General features: G+C 37.3%; 1 protein-coding gene across 1 annotated transcript; it reads left to right on the top strand.

Annotated features, from left to right (window-relative positions):
• Positions 1–1,350: 1,350 nt before the first annotated feature.
• Positions 1,351–21,151, top strand: ODF2L (outer dense fiber of sperm tails 2 like). Its single transcript, XM_062003855.1, has 13 exons — positions 1,351–1,458; positions 4,339–4,401; positions 4,625–4,696; positions 6,365–6,481; positions 9,522–9,707; positions 10,885–10,994; positions 12,513–12,648; positions 14,356–14,466; positions 15,595–15,699; positions 17,780–17,862; positions 17,948–18,110; positions 18,972–19,097; positions 21,014–21,151. Exons 1-13 carry the CDS (start codon positions 1,351–1,353, stop codon positions 21,149–21,151), a joined length of 1,518 nt encoding a protein of 505 aa, XP_061859839.1.
• Positions 21,152–21,371: the final 220 nt, after the last annotated feature.

Genomic DNA, 21,371 nt, shown 5'->3' with positions numbered 1-21,371 from the left:
CTCAGAACGTGTTTGTTTGTTTGTTTTATAAATGTGGATTTTCTACAACGTTTGACAATGCTTGGGGGGGGGGGGGGTGGGGGGGGGAAGCTTCACTTACATCCAGGTTACAGGAATACTTATTGTTTAAGATCAGAAAAAAATGCATTAACTGAAATGCCCAGAAGGAAAACATGAGGATCCAAAGATCTCCGGAGGTCTCAAAGTTTCTTGTTCACTTCGCTCTGCAAACAACGCCCTGGGTGCGCATGATCACCATCCCTCCTGCACAGAGAGACGGGGATGTAACGGGCACCGCCACTTCTTGCAGCGCCTTTGAATCCCAACCGCATCAGTCTCTTTTTTTCGGGGACAGAGTCGATGCCGCTCCTCTCGGCCCGGGGAGGTTGCCGGTCCGCACAGCTGCCTCCGATGCCCGCCGTCTCACTGAGCCCCCGCGGCCCCGACCGCAGGGCGCAGCCGCTGCCCCGGCGCTGGCGTGGGGAGCGCGCCGCCGCCTCCCACCCTCCGCCAGGGGAGCAGGTCGTGGCAACGCTGGGCGCTCGGCAACCGCTCCCGGCAACGCTGCTTGCCCGGAAAGGCTCCCGGCAACTCTGGGCGCCCGGCACGGCTCCCGGCAACGCTGGGCGCCCGGCACGGCTCCCGGCGGGCGGCCGCGGCGACGGTGAGGAGCGGCAGGCGCAGGCGGTTCAGCCGAGAAGGAGGCACAGCCCCGCGGGACGGGGTGCTGGAAGGGAACATAGCCCAAGGGAACGGGGTTCTGAGGGAGGGCACTGCCCCCCGGCAAGGCTGCAGGGCGGCAGAGCCCTGCGGAACACCTCGGGACAGGAGCCGCGGGCCGCCAGGTGCAGGCACTGGGCGAGAGGAGAGGGGCAGCGCCCGAGGCAGGGCGCGGGGTGACGGCCGCTGCTGGGCGGTCTGCGTCCCTGTGCCTCAGCGTCCCTGTGCCTCAGCGCCCCTGTGCCTCAGCGCCCCTGTGCCTCAGCGTCCCTGTGCCTCTGTGTCCCTGTGCCTCATCCCGGGCGCCGGGCAGCACGGCCGTGGGAAATTGCAGCTACGGGCTTTGCTCCGTCCTCTGTTTACTTCATCCTTTCTGCTATGGAGTGTTTTGGTTTCTGTGCATCAAACGGGTTAATTCGGTGCAGCATAAATAATTACAGGTTACAAATATGTGTGCAAGATTTCAGTTGCATCAACTGTTAAATCTGTGATGAGACCAAGGTTACATGGTCTGTTACACTCATTTTCTGGTGGGAATTACCTGAGATATAAAAAATGTTTCAGATACTGGTTCAAAGAGCATCAACATGTGTTAACAAATACTGTTTTGTTATACAGCATTAAAACAAAATGTCATCATCATCACAATCATCCTCATCTTTACCTGTATGTAACTGTACCACCCCTTTAGTGGACTTTGATCTTGAGGAAAAGGTTCTTCCTCCTCATTCTACTGAGGCAAGTTCATTCTGTTCCTGTTAAGCTTGATTTTTTTTCATTCTCTTTACTTTGTTAACAAGATTCAAAATGTATTTCAAAATCTGCTTCCTAGTTACAGACGACAAGTAAGTGATATTTCAAAAGATGGACATAAAAATAGTATACTGAAACTATGGAAAGTTGCTTGTTCTTTTCTGCTTACATAAATGAGCTAACAGAAATGAAACACAATAATCTTCCAAGGTGCTGTTTTCACTGGAAGTAATTAAATTCATGGACTTAGTTTTGATTGTATAATTAAGAAAAAGCTGTAGAAACCTGCACTGTGTTACACAAGTTGAAGTCTGCCAGGAAATGTAAGCCTGTAATGTGACACACATATACGTACATACATATATATATATGTATATGTATGTATGTATAAGCCTTTAGACATTTGATATGTAGTTGTTTGCTTTCTGGCAACAGTTGGAAGCAGAGCAGTCCGTGTTCTGATTCTGTGAGGGAGTGATTTTTTTCAGTTGGGAACTTCCCAAATTCTGTTACTCATTTTCTCAGTTATGCTAAGGAGATGCAGATGTAAGAATATAAACTCAGTCTTCCAAATCCTTTTGATGGAAATGTGTCTGGCAGAGGCTGAAATGGAAGAAATGGGCCCCGATAGGTGGAGATGGCAAGACAATCAACTTCTGAAAAAATAATGAGTAGTCAGTGAAGCACTGAGTGGAGTAAACAGGTAACTGTTCTTGTCATCAGTCATGCTATTGTGCAAGGGCTGAAGGAGCAGAGAGGTGTGTGTAGAAGGGGTGAGGGACATGGGCAGCATCCTGTTCCTGTGCAGCCCTGCCTGGTGAGGAGCTTTTCCAAACCAGGAAAAGAGAAAAGCCATTGCTGCATCCAAATTGGAAGAACTCTGCTGTGAAACAAAATAGCAGGGTCTGAACAGGACTCGGCCTCCACCTTCAGTGGAGGTAAACTGTTTACCTTTTCCTTGTAGATTAGCTGTGTTCTGTGAATGATCTCTTTGAGGATCCATCCTGTGATATCACAGGCTTTTACCCTTGTTGGAAGTCATAAATGAGAGATTTCTCTGATCTTTGAAATGTCTCCTAAATGATTCTGTAGAATACCTGACTCATGTTGATATCCTTTAACTAGCAAGGTCAGCATCCTAACTGTGAGCAATATTAAATTTTACATGATTACAAATGCTATTTCAGGTTAAAACGTATGTGCCACCTGGAGAAGCAGTGAACTCTGTTCACCAGTTCAACCATACAGAAAGGATTATCATAGAACTACAAAAGCCAGACAATATGGAAATTACTGGTCTAAGCAAAGAATCTGGCAGGCTAGAACACCAAGGAAGAAAATATGTAAGGCATAAACACAGAACCAATGCAAATATACATTTCTTACACGAGTTGTTTAGTCTTACCATCTTCTTTAAGAGATGTGTTGGGAAGATTTTTTTTTAATGTCATGTTCACTAAGAAAGTTGGAAGGAATTTGGTGAGCTCTGTATGTTAAAACATGAGGTGGACGGTATGTTAAAACATGAGGTGGATCACAGTGAATTCCTGTTTAACAGTAGTGTTCTGTGGACACACAGAAACCTGATGAAATAAAGAATGTAGAGGTCCTTTAAAATTAAATGTGATTTGTCATTGCTGTCTTTCTTAGCTTGCTTTCAGCAGTCATGAAGCTAACCTTTTGTTCGTGCAAGCTAGGAGAGATAGGTGTTTCTTCTGAACCCCCTTAATTTTAGAGATAATCTTGGTTGTCAGGTTTTCATAAACAGTGCTAGCTTGCTTAAAGCATGAGGCACTTGGTTGGTCATAAGAGAGAAAGTTCATAGAGAATTAACTGCAGGGAAAACAATTTCCTGAGAATGGAAAAGATGGTTTGAGTAATGTAGGTTTCCAGTCCCTTTTCAGTTCTGGAAATTATTTGCTGATAAGTAACTGTGGGGATCACAAAATGCCACCTCTGTTTATATACAGGATTTTTTTTCTGATAGCAAATCTCACACAGTACAGTCAGGAAAAGACAGGACTATTGCTGAATCCAATGTTTATGAGTTTTTAGTGCATGACGAGATGGAAACCTGGATACAGAATTGGGGTCTATGTACTGACTTCACAGATAAGCATGGGATCAAGATTACAGAACATTCTGAGGAATTACATGCAGGCCAGGATAAGATGGATGCTTTGCAAGGAGTTATAGTAAAACTTTTGATGCCAAAGTTTCCACCTTGAGGCACTGGGTTTATTCTCTTGTGAAATTCAAGTGCTTAGGATTTACAATCTGAAAGTCCCACCAATCTATATTTTTTTTTTAATGGAAAGTTACCCCACTGCCAAAGTCAGACATTTAAAAATGAGAAATGTAGTTGTCAATATTCTAGGCACATAAATTCTCTTGGATTTGTGTTAACAGTTAATGTACTTTGATTTTTGTCATCTCCCAGCCTATGCTTTCTGATTCAATCTTCACATTCTATCTAACTGAAGTTCCTGAAAGGCTTTAATGCTTAATCTTTAAAATGTTATGAGTTGTACAAATGCTTTTTCTATTTGACTGTGTGTTTAAACAATGCTTAAATATTGATGGTATTTAGGGACCTTTTAGTTAAAATAAGGAAAGAAATTAGTGTATGGAATGGCCCTAGTTTGTTTTCTTCAGCTATGAAGTTCTATTCATAGAGTAAACTGAGTCTTTGTGGTTCAAATAACCAACTCTAAGTAGCTTGTGAATATGTGAGATTTTATATGCATATGTACCGAATTTGAAAATGTAGCAAATTATATGTACCAAATTCAAAACCATTGAAAAAATGCTCAACCAGTTGGAATTGGAAGATTTTTTTTAATGTTTCCTGCTTCTTTCTTGCAGTTAAACAGTGAAAACTTTGACACTTTGATGCAGAAGTTAAGTGAAAATGAAACCCAAAATACTGTAAGTAAATTAAATTTTCTGTCTCTTTTCCTATGCTACATATCTGAAAAAAACCAGGATCACACAATTACAAGTGGCAGTGGCAAAGTGGGAGTATTTGTGGTTTATCATCACAAAATGAAATAGTTTTACAGCTGAAATGTTCATTCGTGAGCATGGCTGTTGCAGTGTTTTGTACAGACATTAAAATGGGTTCTTTGTTGCTTTTTTTTTTCCCATGGAGAATCTCAGGAGAAAAATACTTGAGAGGGAAAAACATATTAAAGAACTTTCATCCAGGCTTCAGCTTGAAAAAGTGAGTGACCTGTTCTGTTGGAATGAGTGTTTTCTCCCAATGTACTAGATTCTTGTTTCTAAAATTTGAGAAAAGAAATTATGTCAAAGATCTATTTTAAAAAAGGAGATTCCTCAAAGATGTTTCCTACAGAAATGGCTTAAAGCCATCAAGACTGTATCCAAACCTATTAAGGATACAGGTTACCCTTAACACTAGTGTATCATGGTTTGGGAAAGGGGTATATGTCTAGACAAATGGCTTTTGGCTTCTTGTTTACAGCTTTGCAGTAGTTCTGGAAAAAAATAGTTATAATGATGTAATACATAGTAAACTAAACATATGATTCAATGAGTTTCCATGGCTCCTTGAGTTCAGCGAATAGAGAAATGTAGTACTGACATCAGACCTCATCTCATCAAAGGCTGACAAAACTTCATTCATTTTCCGTACTAAAGGCTTTGCAAAAACCTACATAGCAAGAGAAAAATTGTCTGTCCTGTATGAGAAGGTACTATGAAAGTTTCAGTATTACTTTACAGGTAGTTTAGCAATATGTATTATGATACTTGTACACCTGAAGTGCACTTTAACTGTGTGCAATGCAGCATGGTTCTTTGTTAGTGAGGAGACAGAGCAGGCTCAGTTAAACCTTTAAGGATACAATGGTGTACTTCAATTTTTGTAACTCCTTGGGGTTTGTTGAGAGATACGATTCTTCTCTAAGAATTTTTCTTTGCTTAACTAAGAGAACATCTTGTCTTTATCTTGAAGTGAAGCAGCATGTATTAGTAGAAGCCTCCTTTTGCTTGAAAGCAGAAATGCTCAACAGAAAAGTCTATAAGTGCCAGCAGACCTCAGCATTGATGGGATCTATGCAGCATGCCATTGCCTGACTAGAGATCTATCTAATGTTGAACAGTTTGGGGTGCCCAGTATCTAGAGGAATAAATTATTGTCTGTGCTATCCCCTTGTTCCTTCTTATGTTATGGCCAATTAATAGCATTTTCATCAATATGGGACTGAATCTGAGTCTGCCTTTCTTTCAGGTATCTATAGTGAACACTTGCACTGGCCCATTATAATCCTCTTCTGGTCTATACTGATGACATCACTTTTTTTCTCCCTGTTTTCATTATTTCTTATTTCTAACAAGCCAAAGGAACTAAGTTGCAAGAAGTTACATGGTATCATCTGACCTCAGTTCTGGTGACGAAAGTTGCCTTTTCCCTTATGCTTTATGCATAACCCAAAATCAGAGTTTGAGTTAAATGTAACAATATTTCTAATAGTAGATGGTGGTCTTTGCTATTTAATGAAGATCAGTTCATCTCTGATTAGTCAGGGTAGAGCTGATCAGCATGGCTTAATTTTGGTCAACCTGCTAGATAGATGCCTTTGCTTAGCCTGGATTTATGAGTTCATGGCCTTCTTCATACTACTTTGAAGAGTCAAATTAAATACAGAGCATCAGTTATACATATAAACTTTCAAATCTGTGATTTCTATTAAGCATTAGTAACAAGTTACTGCTTGTGAATATAATTATAGAGGGTGTTTTATCTTTTCCAACTTTGGAGAACATTCAAATATTGGCTAGAAACTACGTCAAAATAGAAAGAATATAACTAGCATCATACAGCCTATATCCATAGACCGATAGAGCTGTGTTTATTTCTCTTTCTCAGGTCAATGTAGAGAAACAAGAACACTTGTCAAGATCAGTAAAGGCAGTACAAGCTCACCTGCAATGTCAGATCCGAAGAAAACAAGAGGAAAACGATGAACTAAAAGTGAAAATACAGGTCAACACATTTTCACTTGTATTTGAAAAAAGTAGCAAAGCCTTATTGTGTTCAGAGTTTAAGTCAGATGTGAAAGCATAATTTGAAATCAAACTCTTGGTAAAAGAAAAATCCCAAACAGTAAAAGTCATTAGCATTTGAGTTTTGCAGTCTGCCTGACTACAGTATCTTAATTGTAAGGGGTTTTGTTGTTCTTCACTTCTCAACTTATGCATACTAAGTTCTGCTGAAATGAAGTTAAGTAGAGGTAGAAGCATTTGCACTCACCTAACTAAGTTATCTTGAAGACAGATTACCATCCTGAGGCAATCTCCATATAGTCAATAGAAAGAGCTAGGTGAGTCCCCAGGATGAGTTTCTGTGGTAAAATGAGAGTAAGAAATCACCACCTGTCGATTTTTGTTGCCTGTGAAAGAATCAATACCCCTCTTAATAGTGACTGAAAGAGAAACACTTAAGACTAATCCTTAATCTCACTTTGTTTAAGATAAGTGAAATTATTTCTATTTTCTGATCTGAAAAAGGAGGTAAATTAGAGCATTTGCATCAGTTACTGGCTTTAGAACAAAACAAGCAAGAGGTTATGATGGAGCTGTATGTGGCCTCAGATTTCAGTATTTAAAACTTGTTAAGAACATAAGCATGAATGAGAAAACATTGACTAGAAAATGATTTATTTCCAATTCCCAAACTTTTATTAGTAGCATACATTCCCTATTAATTGTATCATTTGAAGTTGTTAAAGAACCTACAGCAACTCAGTATCAGAAAAAGTTGTATATGTCTGTGTCTATATAAATACCTCCTGGTTTCTTTGGAAAAAAAATGCCTTCTTTTTCTGTAACAAGTCCTATAATATAATTATAGAATTCCAACAACCTTTTCCTTAGATAAAGCAACTTGATATGCAACTTACTTTCATTCAGTCTTTATTTAAAAGTTTTGTTTGTTTACTTTTCCAAAAGTCAGTTCCCAGTTTACATCCCGGTGATGATTTCATGAATACCTGGACAAAAGCTTGCCAAAGCGTAGCATCACCCTTGTTACCTTAATCCTCACTTTAAGTTTACCTCAGCCACCGACTAATGCCCAAGGCACTTATTTGTAGTGTGATTGTGACCTCCTGCGGTTATAAGGGGGATAACAGTTTACTTACACCAATGAGAAGTCTGTGCAGAGACTCAGATTTTTTATTTGCTCTGTTTATCAAAGGTCCTTCTATTCCCTCTCCTGCCAAGTCGCATCTTTGTTTATTAAATGTCCTATAAGCATCTTTATATGAAAACGGCTTCCTGTGTATTTAGAGTTTTTAATCATTTTGCAGTAGTACTTTCCTCTTTTGCTGAGTCCCAGTATCTGAGACCATATTTTACCTGGAAAACCACATACATTTTATATTAATTATAGAAAAGTTTTGAGACTGTATCCTGACAGATATCCTCTGATATACATAATGTGCATATTTAATAGCAACTGGCAAAGAATGTCTTCAATAAAGCTGGCACAGCAATATAGACATTAGGTAAGTGGCCTGCCATTCTTGTCTTTGTTCATGTGGAACTTCATGTAGAAAAGTCAGACCTACTCAAATGCAGGAAACAAATGCATTAATCGTTCTTACAGGTAGGATATGTATCAGTGACTTGAGACAGATTTTACACTGCTAGTCTACTTATGTTGCTGTTGTTTGTCAGAAGAATTATAAGTGATATGAATGGAAATTGCACTTATCTGTGAGAGCAGTTGTCTCTGGTAGCTTGGTCATGTTTTTGATAAGATGTAGGACCTTAAAAATAATTGCATCTGAGATTCTCCTTGGAGCAGAGTCCAATGTTGCTTTTATTGTATGTCATCATGTAGTGTTTTAACATCTGGTCTCTTTTTACATTAATTTTTAAATAACAAATGATATGTAAATGAAAAAGATAAGTCATGAGGTTAGAGGAGTCAGTTTCCTGGATGGGACAATATTTGTACATTCCTTTCATCAGAGTGCTAAAGAATGAGTTAGCCAGAAATAGTGATGGGAAAAGAAAATATTATGTAACAACAATTGTAGAACCCAGTTCTCATCTCAGTTGCATTGTACATATTTGATAATACAATGAAATGCATTAAAAAATGCATTTAATGCAAATGTATTTTACTTCCCAAGGGCTGCAAAATCAAGTGCTCAGGAAATGAACAGTTATTTATTGTCCTTCCAATGTGTGATTTACAGCTGTGATTTGAGCTTTATCATAGCCTGTTTTGACTATCCGTAAACAACCCTCTGCTGTGGGCAAGGCAACACTTAATTTTTGCTTTTTGTATTTTCTGCTTCTGCTATCTGTTAAACAAAAAAAGTAACTTTCCATAAAAAATAGTTTATTCACTAAACAATTCTGTTTTGGTAGTAGAGTGCAGCCATTACATGCATGGGAAAAAGTCAGAGATCTTGCAAGAAAATAATCTATTGTCATATAATTACAGATTATATTGTAGTATATATATTCAAGAAAAGACCCTGGCCTTTTCTAGCTTCTTGGCTTTAAAAAAATCAAACCCAAGGTCTCAGCTTTCACACTCAGATTTGCTGTGCAGTTATAGCGATATCCTGCCCCAGTCAGAGCACAGACTACTACCACATTAAGAGCATCATTAAGGCAGTGTTCTTTACAGATATCAGTCACTAGGGATGATGAAATCACTTTTATTTTTCCTCCTTTTTAATGGTTTAACATCCATACTGTGCCTTCTACACTGAAATTCTGCATTCATCTCCAAGAGCACTCAGTGATGGTCTTTCCTCCTCCTCCTGCTTCAGCACCTCCTCTACCAATTCTCTGGATCGTCTGTATAATGAGTTTCCCAATACATATTTTCTCTTGCCTACTGCTGTACATATCTTGACTATCTCCTTGTATCAACCACAAGCTTTGAGATAGAAAGACGTTACGGAAACAGATTGTAAATGTAATAGATACTCCTGAGTATGTTATGTCACAGAATGGTCTGTAAGGCATAGAATTTGAAAAGTTGATATTAAATTATGCTACAGACTCTAGAAAAGAAAATAACAGAGTGGAAGCTTCAAGTTGGTGAATACAAGCAACAGATGTCAGCTGTAAGGAAAACAAGTGAGCAAAAGAAGACCTCTCTGAAAAAAGCAATCAGTTCCCAGAAACAACGAGCTGAACACTTTGAAGCGGCTGTGGAAAAGTTAACATCCAAAATAAGAGAGCGTGTGAGTGACTATGCTGTGAGCAATGCCATGCTTTATTGGTTTAAATGGAACAATTGGGAGAATTTCACTTGAGGGAAATGGGAAAAGTTGATTGGCAATGCTGTGTTTGTATCTCTCATTTCTTTACTCATTGGTTGGTGTAAGTGACATGCAAACTGTTGGTAGATTCATTGCTTTTGCCTTGTTAAAGTTTAGTGAATGTCTTCAGCCCTGAGGTTGTGCACTTCAAACTGTAGCAAGTAGGAGGAGTCTGGTCAGCTTTCAGTTATACCTGTCCTGATCTTCCTGTTGGACCTGGATGGATATATGCTGACTCACTCAGAAGTACACTATACCAACATGATTGGAGTTTGAAGTCTGCCTTTATTTATCAATATATAACATCTCATCTTAGCTTTCTGTTTCTAAGCAGCTTGTTTTGAGCTTCTTCAAAATCCAAGCATGAAACTTCCTTAATCCAAATTGTTGCTTACATTCTTGCCCTCCATATCCCTGCAGAGTGTAACTGTTCCAAAAGGCCAGGTGGATCAGAACTGTGCTGGGATCTTTATTGCCTTAGTTAGGTGTCATAAGAAGAGTATATTTTCGTACTCTTAGATGTGTTGCTATCATTTTGGATATGTCAGTACTAGACATAGATTTTTCCAGTTAGTATACCAGCAGATGGCTAATGCTTTTTGTTTTCTTTGATATTTTGAGAAGACAGTAGTGGATCTTTAAGTACCCTTAGCAATACAGAGAGATCACAGTTAACTCCTGAACTTTTGATGTTTCATAGTCACACTGTTGTTTTCTTTGCCCATTGATGACCTGATACTTTCAAGACAACATGTGTTGGTTAATTACCAATGCTTCTTTGAGGGGCTTTACCTAACTTCTATTAATTTCTACTCTTAAAAAGTTTTGGCAGATTTTTTTGTGTTAATTTATGTAATTTGTATGTAGCAGAGATGCATTGGAGACAATTGCTGTATTCTGCAGTTGATACACAGTGTGAGCGTTTAGTTGTGTCTCTGCCTTAGAAGTAAGTCTGTACTTAGATTGCTTTGTATTAGGGAGATCCAATGAAGTCATCTGATATTAAATACCTATTGTCTTTAGAAGAATCTGTAGAACTAGATGGCATTCTGCAGTGGCATTCTTTTGTTACATAACTTGTAGTTCCTGTGTTCTCTAGGAAGTCAGACTGTCCAAGATACTGTCAGCTGCTGATGTTTGGAAAAACTGGCTTGATAGAGTGGTTGAAGAAAAGGCTCTGCTAGAAATTCAAACAGAAGATCTTAAGAAGTAAGTGAAACTCTCGATCTTTTTTTCACTTATTTGTTTCTGTAGTCACACAGTGCTGATATTTAGTAGTGTAATACTCAGCACTGACAATCTAAACAAGTTTATATATCCCTATTTGAATTTTCTGACTAGAATGTAGAAGTTGGAAACTAGAACAAATTTAAGATTCTTATCCATCTCTCTGTTGCATTTCACAACTTTTTAAAGAACTTTATTCCCCCATACACATAAGCAACATATGCTTTCCCCTGCATACTTCCAATTAGCCTGAATTTGCTAGCAGCTACTATGCTGCTTCCTCAGAGCCGCTTATTTAGTAACTGATTCAACAGATTGAGTGTTAACCCTTGTATCTACTGCAGTATTGAAGAAGGTTCTCAGGCTTCTAGTTTCTACTTCAGACTGATGATGGCAAAATTATTTCAATTCCACTGATGTCTCACCCCACTGGAGAACAGGGAGATGTTCCTCTCAGATGTGTGTTTGAACAGTTTCTTTTTGTAAGCAAAAGCATCACAAAATTGTCCAACCTTATTCAAGCTGCACAGTCAAGTCTTAACCTAGATGAATGATATGCCATTTTCTTTGGCAGACAATGACAAATATCCTTTACCTTTTCTGTTGGTAGATATATGGACTATAATTAAAACAAGCAAAGGAAACTACCAGTGACTTTATGCTGAGTCTGAGGCACAGTGTTTATTTTTAAAATAAGTTGATTCATGCTCAAATATGTAATAGGTAAAATTAAATTGGCTTGACTCTTTTGTTTTTGTTCCAGAAAATGACATTTCTGGAATATTTCCAGCATATTTTAAAATTAAACAGGAATGCAAGTGGATGATGTCAGTCCAGAAATCTGTCTAGCCTGCCACTGGATTAGTGAATATGAGGAGGCATCTAGAAAAGAATAAGAAAAGGGAAACATCTATGATACTTCCCTCCAGTACTCATTCTGCTTCCAGCTGTTCTTTGATGGATTTATTTTAGCTGAAAATAGAAGTAGTTGCTTGAAATATCCCATTCTAACAAGACTTGTGCTACTAGGCAGTGTATGACTAACTAAAGAGCAGAACAAATGGCATTGTTTAACTTCATTACCATGAAAAAGCAAACGATGAGGCATAGCACAATTTGTTCTTTTAATAGTGGAAAGTACTATTCCTGAACTAGCTATGGAATGTTCATAGTAGGACATTATCTGTTATACTCTGTACATTCAATATCATTCTATTTTGTACAATATGTGTAGTTGTTTTGGAAGTAGGCTTGGGTGTTCTAGGTAGTGCATTTATTTGTAATTGAGTTAGGACCACTTCCTCAGTGGATCACTCTTGGATAGTTTCATATTTCAGTAGGTACTGCTTTCTTGAGATGCTTAAATACATTCTCTCTTTTTAAAAAAGCAAACAACAACATAAGAACAATGGAGAAGTATGTTAAGGTACAATTTCATTTGCACAGTGAGGGTTTTGAAAGCACTGTATATTACATGGAAATTCTTTCCTATCTAACAAGACAGATCATAAGCCTTTTGGAAGACCTAATAAGAAAGGAGGAATGGAGAAGAAACTCAGATGAGGAAATTCTTGGAAAGCTAAATTCTGTTAATTCTGAAAATGAAAAGATCTACCTTGAAAATGAAAAATTAAAGGTGAGATCATTATAAATCGTTGTTGAATGGATCCGCTTTTGTGATACATTAATGAAGCAACCATATTCATTGTCTAGAGATCCAAAACCTGTAGAATAAATGTTACCATCCATTTTTTATAGTAAAGTGACAGTGAGACATTGAAAATTTATCAGTAGAAATCTATGGTGAAGCTGGAACAAGGATGTCTAATTATCTATCTGCTTAACCAGGATGCTCTTTACTGTCTGTAGCTACGAGATTGCTTAACTAGCAATTGTTATTTTATGTTTATGACAAATTAAACAAATGAGTTTAACTCAATAATTAGTTTCAATTTTTAAGGGGTTTACCCATTTTGTATTGTATTTATCCTCCAAAGTGTTTTCATATTTGACAGGATAAATAATAGTGGTTTGGCCCTGCTAGCAAAGAAGCACCACAGCAGCCTCTTGCTCGGTGCCCCCATTCACCTCCACCCTTGTTAGGAGGACAGAGGCCCTGGTGAAATGGGAGGAAAAAGATAAGCAAGATTCTTGTGGATTGAGACAAGGGCAGGGAGGGCTCACTGCCAATTATGGTTCTGGGCAAAACCAACTCCAGTACTGGACTTAGAGAGGAAAGTAGGAAAGTTTATTCTACTGCCTACAAGAAACAGAATGGAATAAAAGTAAAAAGGGAGTAGGATGATGAGAAAATTACAACCAGCACTTTAAGATCTCCCTTCCCCAGCTCTCCTTTCTTCCTGGACTCAGTTCACTTCTCCTGATATGTGTACCTCCTTGAGGAGGGCAGGGAATGGGGGATGTGGTTAGTCTCTCACAGATGTGCTCTGCCACTTCTCTCTTCTCAGGTGAGGACAACTCCTGGCATTCTTCCCCTGCTCTGATTACAGGGACCCTCCCCCAGGACACAGCCCTTAACAAACTTCTCTGGTGTGGGTTGTTCCCAACAGCTGCAGCCTCTGCCAATACAGGGTCCCTCACACAGGACACAGTCCTTAGTGAACATCTCTGGTGTGGGTTCTTCCCAACAGTTACAACTTCTGCCAATACAAGGTCCTTCCCTTGGGACACAGCCTCTTCTGGGCATAATTTTAATGAGCTTATTTGCTGTGGGCTCTTTCCACAGTTACAGCTTCTGTGAATATTGTGTCCCTCCCACAGGACACAGCCTCCTCCAGCCACAGCCACTGCCCCTGGCATGGGGTCTTTAATGAAAAAAATCACTGCCCCTGGCTTGGAGTCTCTAACAAAGTGAGTCACTGCCCCTGATGCAGGGTCTTTAACGAAATGCAAAGAAATCTCAGCTTCACCAGTTCTCTCCTCAGGTTGCAGAGGAGTCTCTGCTCCAGCACACCTCCTCCTCTCTTCCCTCACTGACCTCGGAGTCCAGATGGTTGCTTCTCTCTCTCTTCCCACTCCTTGCACCACCAGCAGCTGGAAAAGAAGAAGGGACAGAAAAAAGAAGAAACAGGAAGAAGCCTCCTATTCCAGCTTCTTCTTAAAAAGTGATTGTGGAGATGTGTAATGGGCTCAGCCCCAGGAGTGGGTCTGGCTCAGAGCTGGAGAGAGCTTTGAGCAACTTCTTATGGGAGCCATCTTTACCAGAAACGACTTCATGTCAAACCATGACGTGCCTGTAGGTCACTTGCTAGTAATATTATATTGCAGATTGTGTTGTTTCAGTAACACTTAAATTTTTTCTATTTTCTATGTTTTAATCAAGACTTCCCTTGCTACCCTGGGTAACATTACTGCTTCTGTTGAAAATGAGCTGCTAAATCTGCAAGAAAAGGCAAAGCTGCAGGAAAACATTGTTGAACAATATAAAACCCAGGTGATCAGCATATTTGAAATGTTCAAGTATGGTCTTAAAGTTGTAACCAGTTTTGATAAAATGATTAAGGTCTTATTTATAGTAAAACAGATTTATTGTCATCGTGATTGTAATACTGCCATAATGTTAAGGATGACAGAACTGAATGCCATTACAAACCATACCCAAGAATAGTCTCCAGTACATTTCTAGTACACATAATCCTTACCAGATTGTGTGAAATCCAGTTGAAGATCATTGAAGCCAATAGAGTTAACCACATGCTTGCTTACTTCCTAAAAATCAAGTTGGCAACCCAGTAAACTTTGTTTAAAAAGTGAAATTGAAGTCTGATGGGTTTTTTCCCTCTGATGATATTTTACCTCTCCTTCATCATATCTTTATTTCCACATTCATAAGAACAGTAAACCTGCATTGAACAGTATTATAGGAGTTTTATTTATGTAGGTAGCTTCATGTTGAAAATATCAGCAAAACATACACATCAGACTTCAAATGGTCTTTTTTATCAATGACTTTTCTTTTTGTGGCTTTATTCACAGAGAAGAAATTTTAGAACATTAATTTAAAGGTGTAGGTATTTCTGCTGTAGTAAAGACACCATTTGTCACTGACAATCTTCAGCTGTTTCTTTGCAAAATTACTGATGAGAGAAAAGAAAGGGTACAAAACCTAAGTACAATCAGTGTACCTGATCTGTGAGATACATCGTCATAATTAAAGCTGTTGCCCACTTTGAGAGATGTAGTTCCAGGAAATAGACAGCCTTAAGCAATGAATGGGATGAAATTCCCTAATTCATAGTTGTGGTGACTCCAGATGAGAGCTGCTGGTGATTCTTGTCATCTGAGGAGAGAAGGGTGAGTCACACTGGCTGCCTCTGTAGCACAACTGTAGCTCATTCTTCATTATTGAAAACACAATGTTGATAGCAGAGTGCTCTTTACCTGATTACCTTTTTGTATGTGCTATGTTGAGTAGGAGAATGAAAATAAATGACTTCATATAATGCCATTGAGATTGTGCTGATAAGGAAAAAAACCATTGATTTCTGTTTCACACTGCTCATTGTTTTAGATATAGAAAAGTTACCTTGCAAATGTATGTGAAAAATAAATGTTGTCCTAGGTCCAAAAATTACAAACAACAGTAGAAGAATTGAAATCCAGATATGAAAGAGTCTTAAATGAAAACAAAAGAATAACAGAAAACAAATGTTTAGAAGCAGAAAAGGTAAGTTTTGCATCAGTAAATATGATTACATACAATTTTGTTGGACACTGATCTTTCCTACATTATTGTGATTATTAAAACTCACAAGGTACTGGCTCTTTTTCTGTGTATAAAATTGTTTTAACATCTCTGACTGTTTTACTAACACTTGTTTTTTGGATAACAGTGGTTTTTTTTGATGCTACGTGTTTGCAAACTGGTGAGAAATGGTTCCTAGAGTAATGTCTGAGGAGTTGAGCTGCTATTTTAGAACCTGAGAGTTGTTATGTCATTTTTAAAAGTGTGATTTTTGTTGTTGATGACTTGAAACTAGATCTCTTAACAGAACAGTTGTGAAAGCTGTTCAGGGAAACAAACTTACTGTAAGACTGCTTTATTTGTTTTAACTGGCATTGAAAGCAGAGAATCCCTACAGAGCTGAATTTTTTCAGCAGATGAAGCTGAATTCTGGAACACAGGTAGCATGTTCTTAAGCATAAGAAAACAATTCAAAACTAGTAGGAAAGTCACTTTCTTCAGTTCCATGGTTCATGGAAATATTTATTCTTTTAAGTGACAGAGCTGAGACAGGGACAGGTTTTGCATTGCCTACAATGTTCTGGTGTAGAGAACAGAATTAGTCCTCACAGATGGATGATACTTTTTTTTCATACTAACTTTATTTTTCAATAATTGAGTTGTAGAATTGGAAAAGTTATTTTCTGATCACATAACGCTTGAACAACATTGAATGTGGCTTCAGATGCCTCTTTTCAGATACTGCAATAGTTGTATGGTCAGAATTTTTCCTGTGAGCTGCTTAGTGTGCCTGTATGCCTTCTCTCCAAATATATTGCCATAAAAATAAAATAATAATAAAAAAGCTATTTATTTTGTTTTAAATATCTTGTTAATATGATCTTTATGGCATCTAATTTTGTTCCTGTTTGTGTCATTTTAAATATTCCTTCCAGGAATGCTCATAAGGTCATAAACTTTGCTAAGCAAAGTACTTTATGCAACACTTAATTTTGAGGTCCATATATAAAATGATGTATGCAATTTTAGTCTCACTACATATTTTCCTGAATAAATGCAGAAAAATCTCTGAAGTATTGTGAAGTGATTGGGTATATAATCACTACTCATGTGGAGAAGCAGTTAAATTTCAGCATTAAACCTTGGTCAGATTCTGACTCTTAGTCCTATGACCAGAATTTAGGAAACTCTCTTTGAAGTAACCAGATCACGTGCAGAAGCCCTCCTCTGGGTTCAGCTGGACCAAGACATCACTTTGAAGGTTTCTGCTACTGCCAGTCTGCTAGCTGAACAGCCTGTCATTCACAGAAAGAAAATCAGTCACATTAGCTCCACTTACTGGATGGAACAGTTTGAGGCAGTCTAGTGAGTGATGGAGATTGCCCCTTAAATAATGATGTCAGCAGGCTGCTGATGTGGGTATTTATTGCCAAATGCTATTGATGGATGGTAGCAAGAGCATTAATCTCATCACTACTGTTATGAAATGTAAAAAAAACCTGTAAAAGTTTGTTAGTTTGGATGCTGGCCAGAGGAAGACAGTTTGGCTGCTTTCTTTCTTCAGCTTCTGCTACTGATGTAACTGTTTTGTTAACTTAATTGTCTCTTTTGATATTCACTACTTTCTGAAATTCTTTGCCAATGCTATACTGTTCCTCTATAATAACTATGTATTTGGAGTAGTATTTTTGTGCTTCCTGTGACTGTAGTGTGAGGGAACTTATTTTTGTTGGAATCTGAAGCTTAAGAGGCAAAGTTCACCAGGAGTTGGACTCAGACAACTGATACACAAGACTGCATGAGCAGCAAATGGGTTTTGTTAGAACTTCACTTTGTTACGTAGCAGATTTTCAGTCTTGAAGTCACACAAAGTTTTAGTCTGCTACTATGGCTGTATTTTATTTGTTTTAAATACAAGATAATATTTACTTGAATAGAATGTAGTGTTTACCTGAAATGACAGTTAAATTGTCTGCTTGGATTTTACTAGGCATGCTTTTACTTTGTAATATCCTGTGTGTAGGTCTCTTCAACAAGAAATAAGTTGCCATTTTCATGGGAGGAAGACAGTCTGACGTCTGTGGGCAGTCACTCCTTAGAAGAAGAAAAATATAACATTCAGAAGAAGTATGAAGATCTTAAAAGGTAGTTTTTCAAAAGTCTGACTGCATTTAATTCCTACACTATTTTCTGTAGTGAGTGACAATGCATTCATCTGTTTTACATAAAGGCAGTTAGAGAAGTTGGAATTTCAAAATGAAGAACTTGCTTGTCAGCTCAAACAAGAAGATGAGACTCTTCAGTGCAGTAAATTGCAGCTTGAAGAGAAAATTGCAGAATATAATGGGTTAACCAGACAACTGGAATCTGCTTTGGAAGAAGGAAGAAGGATGGTATTGATAACCTTGTTTCCTATTTTCTATTCTGAAAGAACATTAGAAACAAATGTGCTCGAGAAGAAAAGATGAGACAAGAGTATTTTGCATGTAGAGAGCAATACTAAAAAGTTACTGTGAATTTCTGCATGTTTAAATACAGATTATGTAGTTCAACTTCTTTGTGGAATTTGGATCCTATTGAAATGAATGACAAAGTTCAGTGGACCAACATTTAATTATGGTTTTTTTTAATGACAAGTCAAAATGCTTCAAACACCTAATAGTAAATCCCACACAGGGCAAGAAGTTTCTGACCAAATGCTTAATCTTCAAAACATGAAGCCCACAAGAACTTTGGTGTTGAAATCCTTCTCATTTTAGAGGAAGGTTTTGCACAGAGATTTATCCAGAGATTTAACCAGAGATTTATCATTTGTTGAAAGGATGCAAAAAGTAAATCAAAGATAAGAGAAAATGCAGGAATTTAGATTGCAGCGATTTACATTAGTCAGGAAATATTTATGAAGTTGTAATTTTTGTCTTGGAATAACTATGTTGCAATGAACTATCTGAATTTTCTCAATACTATCTGAGGATATTGATTTGGTTTTGAAAAACTGTTTAGCTTAACTTACAAATAAGTTGCAATAGTGTCTGCTTCCCAAAAGTATGAATTTTTTTCCCAGATCGAAACATCTTTCATATTTAGCCAGAATATTTCCCAGATTTGTTTCATTTCTGTGCATGGGAAATAACTGAAATATTAGATGACAAAATAGGAAATAGAGCTGTTAATGTTAAGATATAAGAAAATAATTCAGTTTAGGTTTTAAGGGAAAGTAAATATATACCATTTCTCTGTCATTACTATCATAGATAGCTGAAGAACTGGAGAAAATGTCATGTAAAGAGCAAACCCTTCAGGCAAAAATTCTACTTCTTGAAACTGAAGTGAGAGAAGGGCAAGCAGAGAAAAAACGACTCCTCAGCTTACTTCACCATGTGAGTAAATGGTACCATTTGTGGCCTAAATTACTTACATCATCACTGTTTACAGTGAAAGTTACTTTTACACACCACTAATACAATTGTTACACACTGAGGACAGCAAATTAGTTCAACTTGACAATGTACTTTGTGTAGTGACACTTCTAATAGACTTATCAAATGCCCTGTCCTTAACTAAATCACTGGAATAATATTGAGTTTGCATTTCTTATTCAATCCAGTTTTCCCAGTGAGGCAGAAATAAAGAAAAACTATTGATGAAGTTGTAATTTCCCTCTCAGACAACCATGCTCAGTAAGCATATCTGGATTTCAATAATTGCATAACAGTTCCATAATGACTTAGTATTGGGTTTTTTCCCTGTCCCTGAGTTGATTACATAGATCTGATCTTACTGGAATTTGTGAAAAGTTTTCAGCTTTTATACTGATGTTGCACATAAATGGAGTTCATAACAAAAGAAATGCTATGATTTTTCAAAGTGTCAAGCCTTTAAATGCCCAGGTTTTGATATGTTGATACTTAGCTATTCTGCAAAGCCACAGTATAAGAAGGGATTTTGAAGGGGTAATATTCTATGAAAACAAATGCAAAAGAAATCTCATTTATTGTTTTATCTAACTCATGAAATTTCAATACATTTTCTATTAATGAAATGTCAAACAGCTGGATTCCCTAGACTAATGAATGCAAATAATTTGCTTTAATCAAAGTTTTGATGCAGTTATATCTTTTTTCTATGATCAGTGCTAATAAGCTACAAAGTTATTTAAAATAAACCTTTGTAGTGTCTTCTATATTTACTGTCACTCTTCTAGGCTTTCAAAAACAGTATTCTATTTCTGACTTGATGCATTCAAGCTTAAAATCAGACCAACCTACATGCAAAGTTGATTTGAAATTTGAATAAGACATCAGAGATATGATTCTGAAGATAAAAGCATTTTTAAATCAGATGTTGGCTATTGTTTTGTTCTATTTCAAATATTTATAATAGAGGTTTCTTACTATGTTAAAGTAAAATAGATAATAAAGAACATGTTCTTGTCTTTTATGCCAGAAAATCTCACAGGTATATTTTCAAATGGTTTCCACATGAAGGTTACAGTTAAAAATATAAATGTGAAAGATACATATATATATATATATATATATATTGTTCCAAATGAAGCACTTTTTATTCCAACTACATTTATGTATAACTGAGAATTCACCATTTTCCATAATGCTATGACCTTATTCCTGTTGTTGTAGTGAAACTGGAAACAAAATAGGACGGTGAAGTTAACTTCATTCAGTTACTTGTTCTAACCTGAGTATTTTTCCTAAGGCTGGATTTAACTCTGGCAACTATCATTACATTTTTAAAAAATGGAATTGATTTTAACCAACTAGAATCTGAAATCCATAACACACATAAAAGGAAATACCTGAATATCTGTAGTATTTATATAACAAACGATCTGTGGTGTGCAGCAGGTACTGAACTATGAGCAAGTGACATTGGTACCAACCGTCTTTTTTAAGACAAGGAACTATATGCATCAAAAATCATGTTGCATCAGAGATCAAGAACACGTATTTCCATGGAAATTCAACATGAGAGATTAAGTCCATAATAGATTTAAGATTCTAGGAATCTTTCTTGTTAAAAATTCAAAAGGTTAGTTTTTTTTATTCCCAGGCTTTTTTTTAGATTATGAGCCAATTCAAATGTAACCAGTTTAGTCCTGACTGAGCTGAAATAAAGCTTCAGTATTCTGAAACCTTTGTGGGAGCCTTCTGTTTTCTGGACCCTCTAAGAACTTTTACCAGTAAATAAGGCTTATAGAAATAAAATATGAATCAATCAAAATAATAATGTCAGACATCTGATTTTTAAATTGCATTGCTTTTCTCTTTATCTTTAGAATGAGAAGCACCATGAAGTATGTTTGAAAGAGCTGGAGAACAGCCTACAGAAGTCAGAGAACAGGAACCAGAGCATCCAAAATTATGCGCAGTTTTTGAAAGCTTCATACATAATAATGCTTGGTCAAATTCTTTAATTTGTTTAATGATAAAAAACATTTCTCAAGATTTGTCTCCAAGTCTTTAGCATTTTTCAGGATTGAGTACTGAAATGTCAGTTTTTCCCTAGAAAAGCTGTGGGGTATGTACACAAACTTGTAAATTGGTCTGTGAATTTATCGTGTGTTAAGTCCTGAGCCGTAAAATCTTATATATGTCCTTTTAGTCCACAGTTAATGCAGGTTATCACAGATTACC

This window comes from Colius striatus, chromosome 10 (assembly GCF_028858725.1).
Source record: "Colius striatus isolate bColStr4 chromosome 10, bColStr4.1.hap1, whole genome shotgun sequence".
Lineage (NCBI taxonomy): Eukaryota > Metazoa > Chordata > Aves > Coliiformes > Coliidae > Colius > Colius striatus.
Note: the sequence above shows the minus strand (reverse complement) of the source record. Positions and strands in the feature narration are given on the sequence as shown.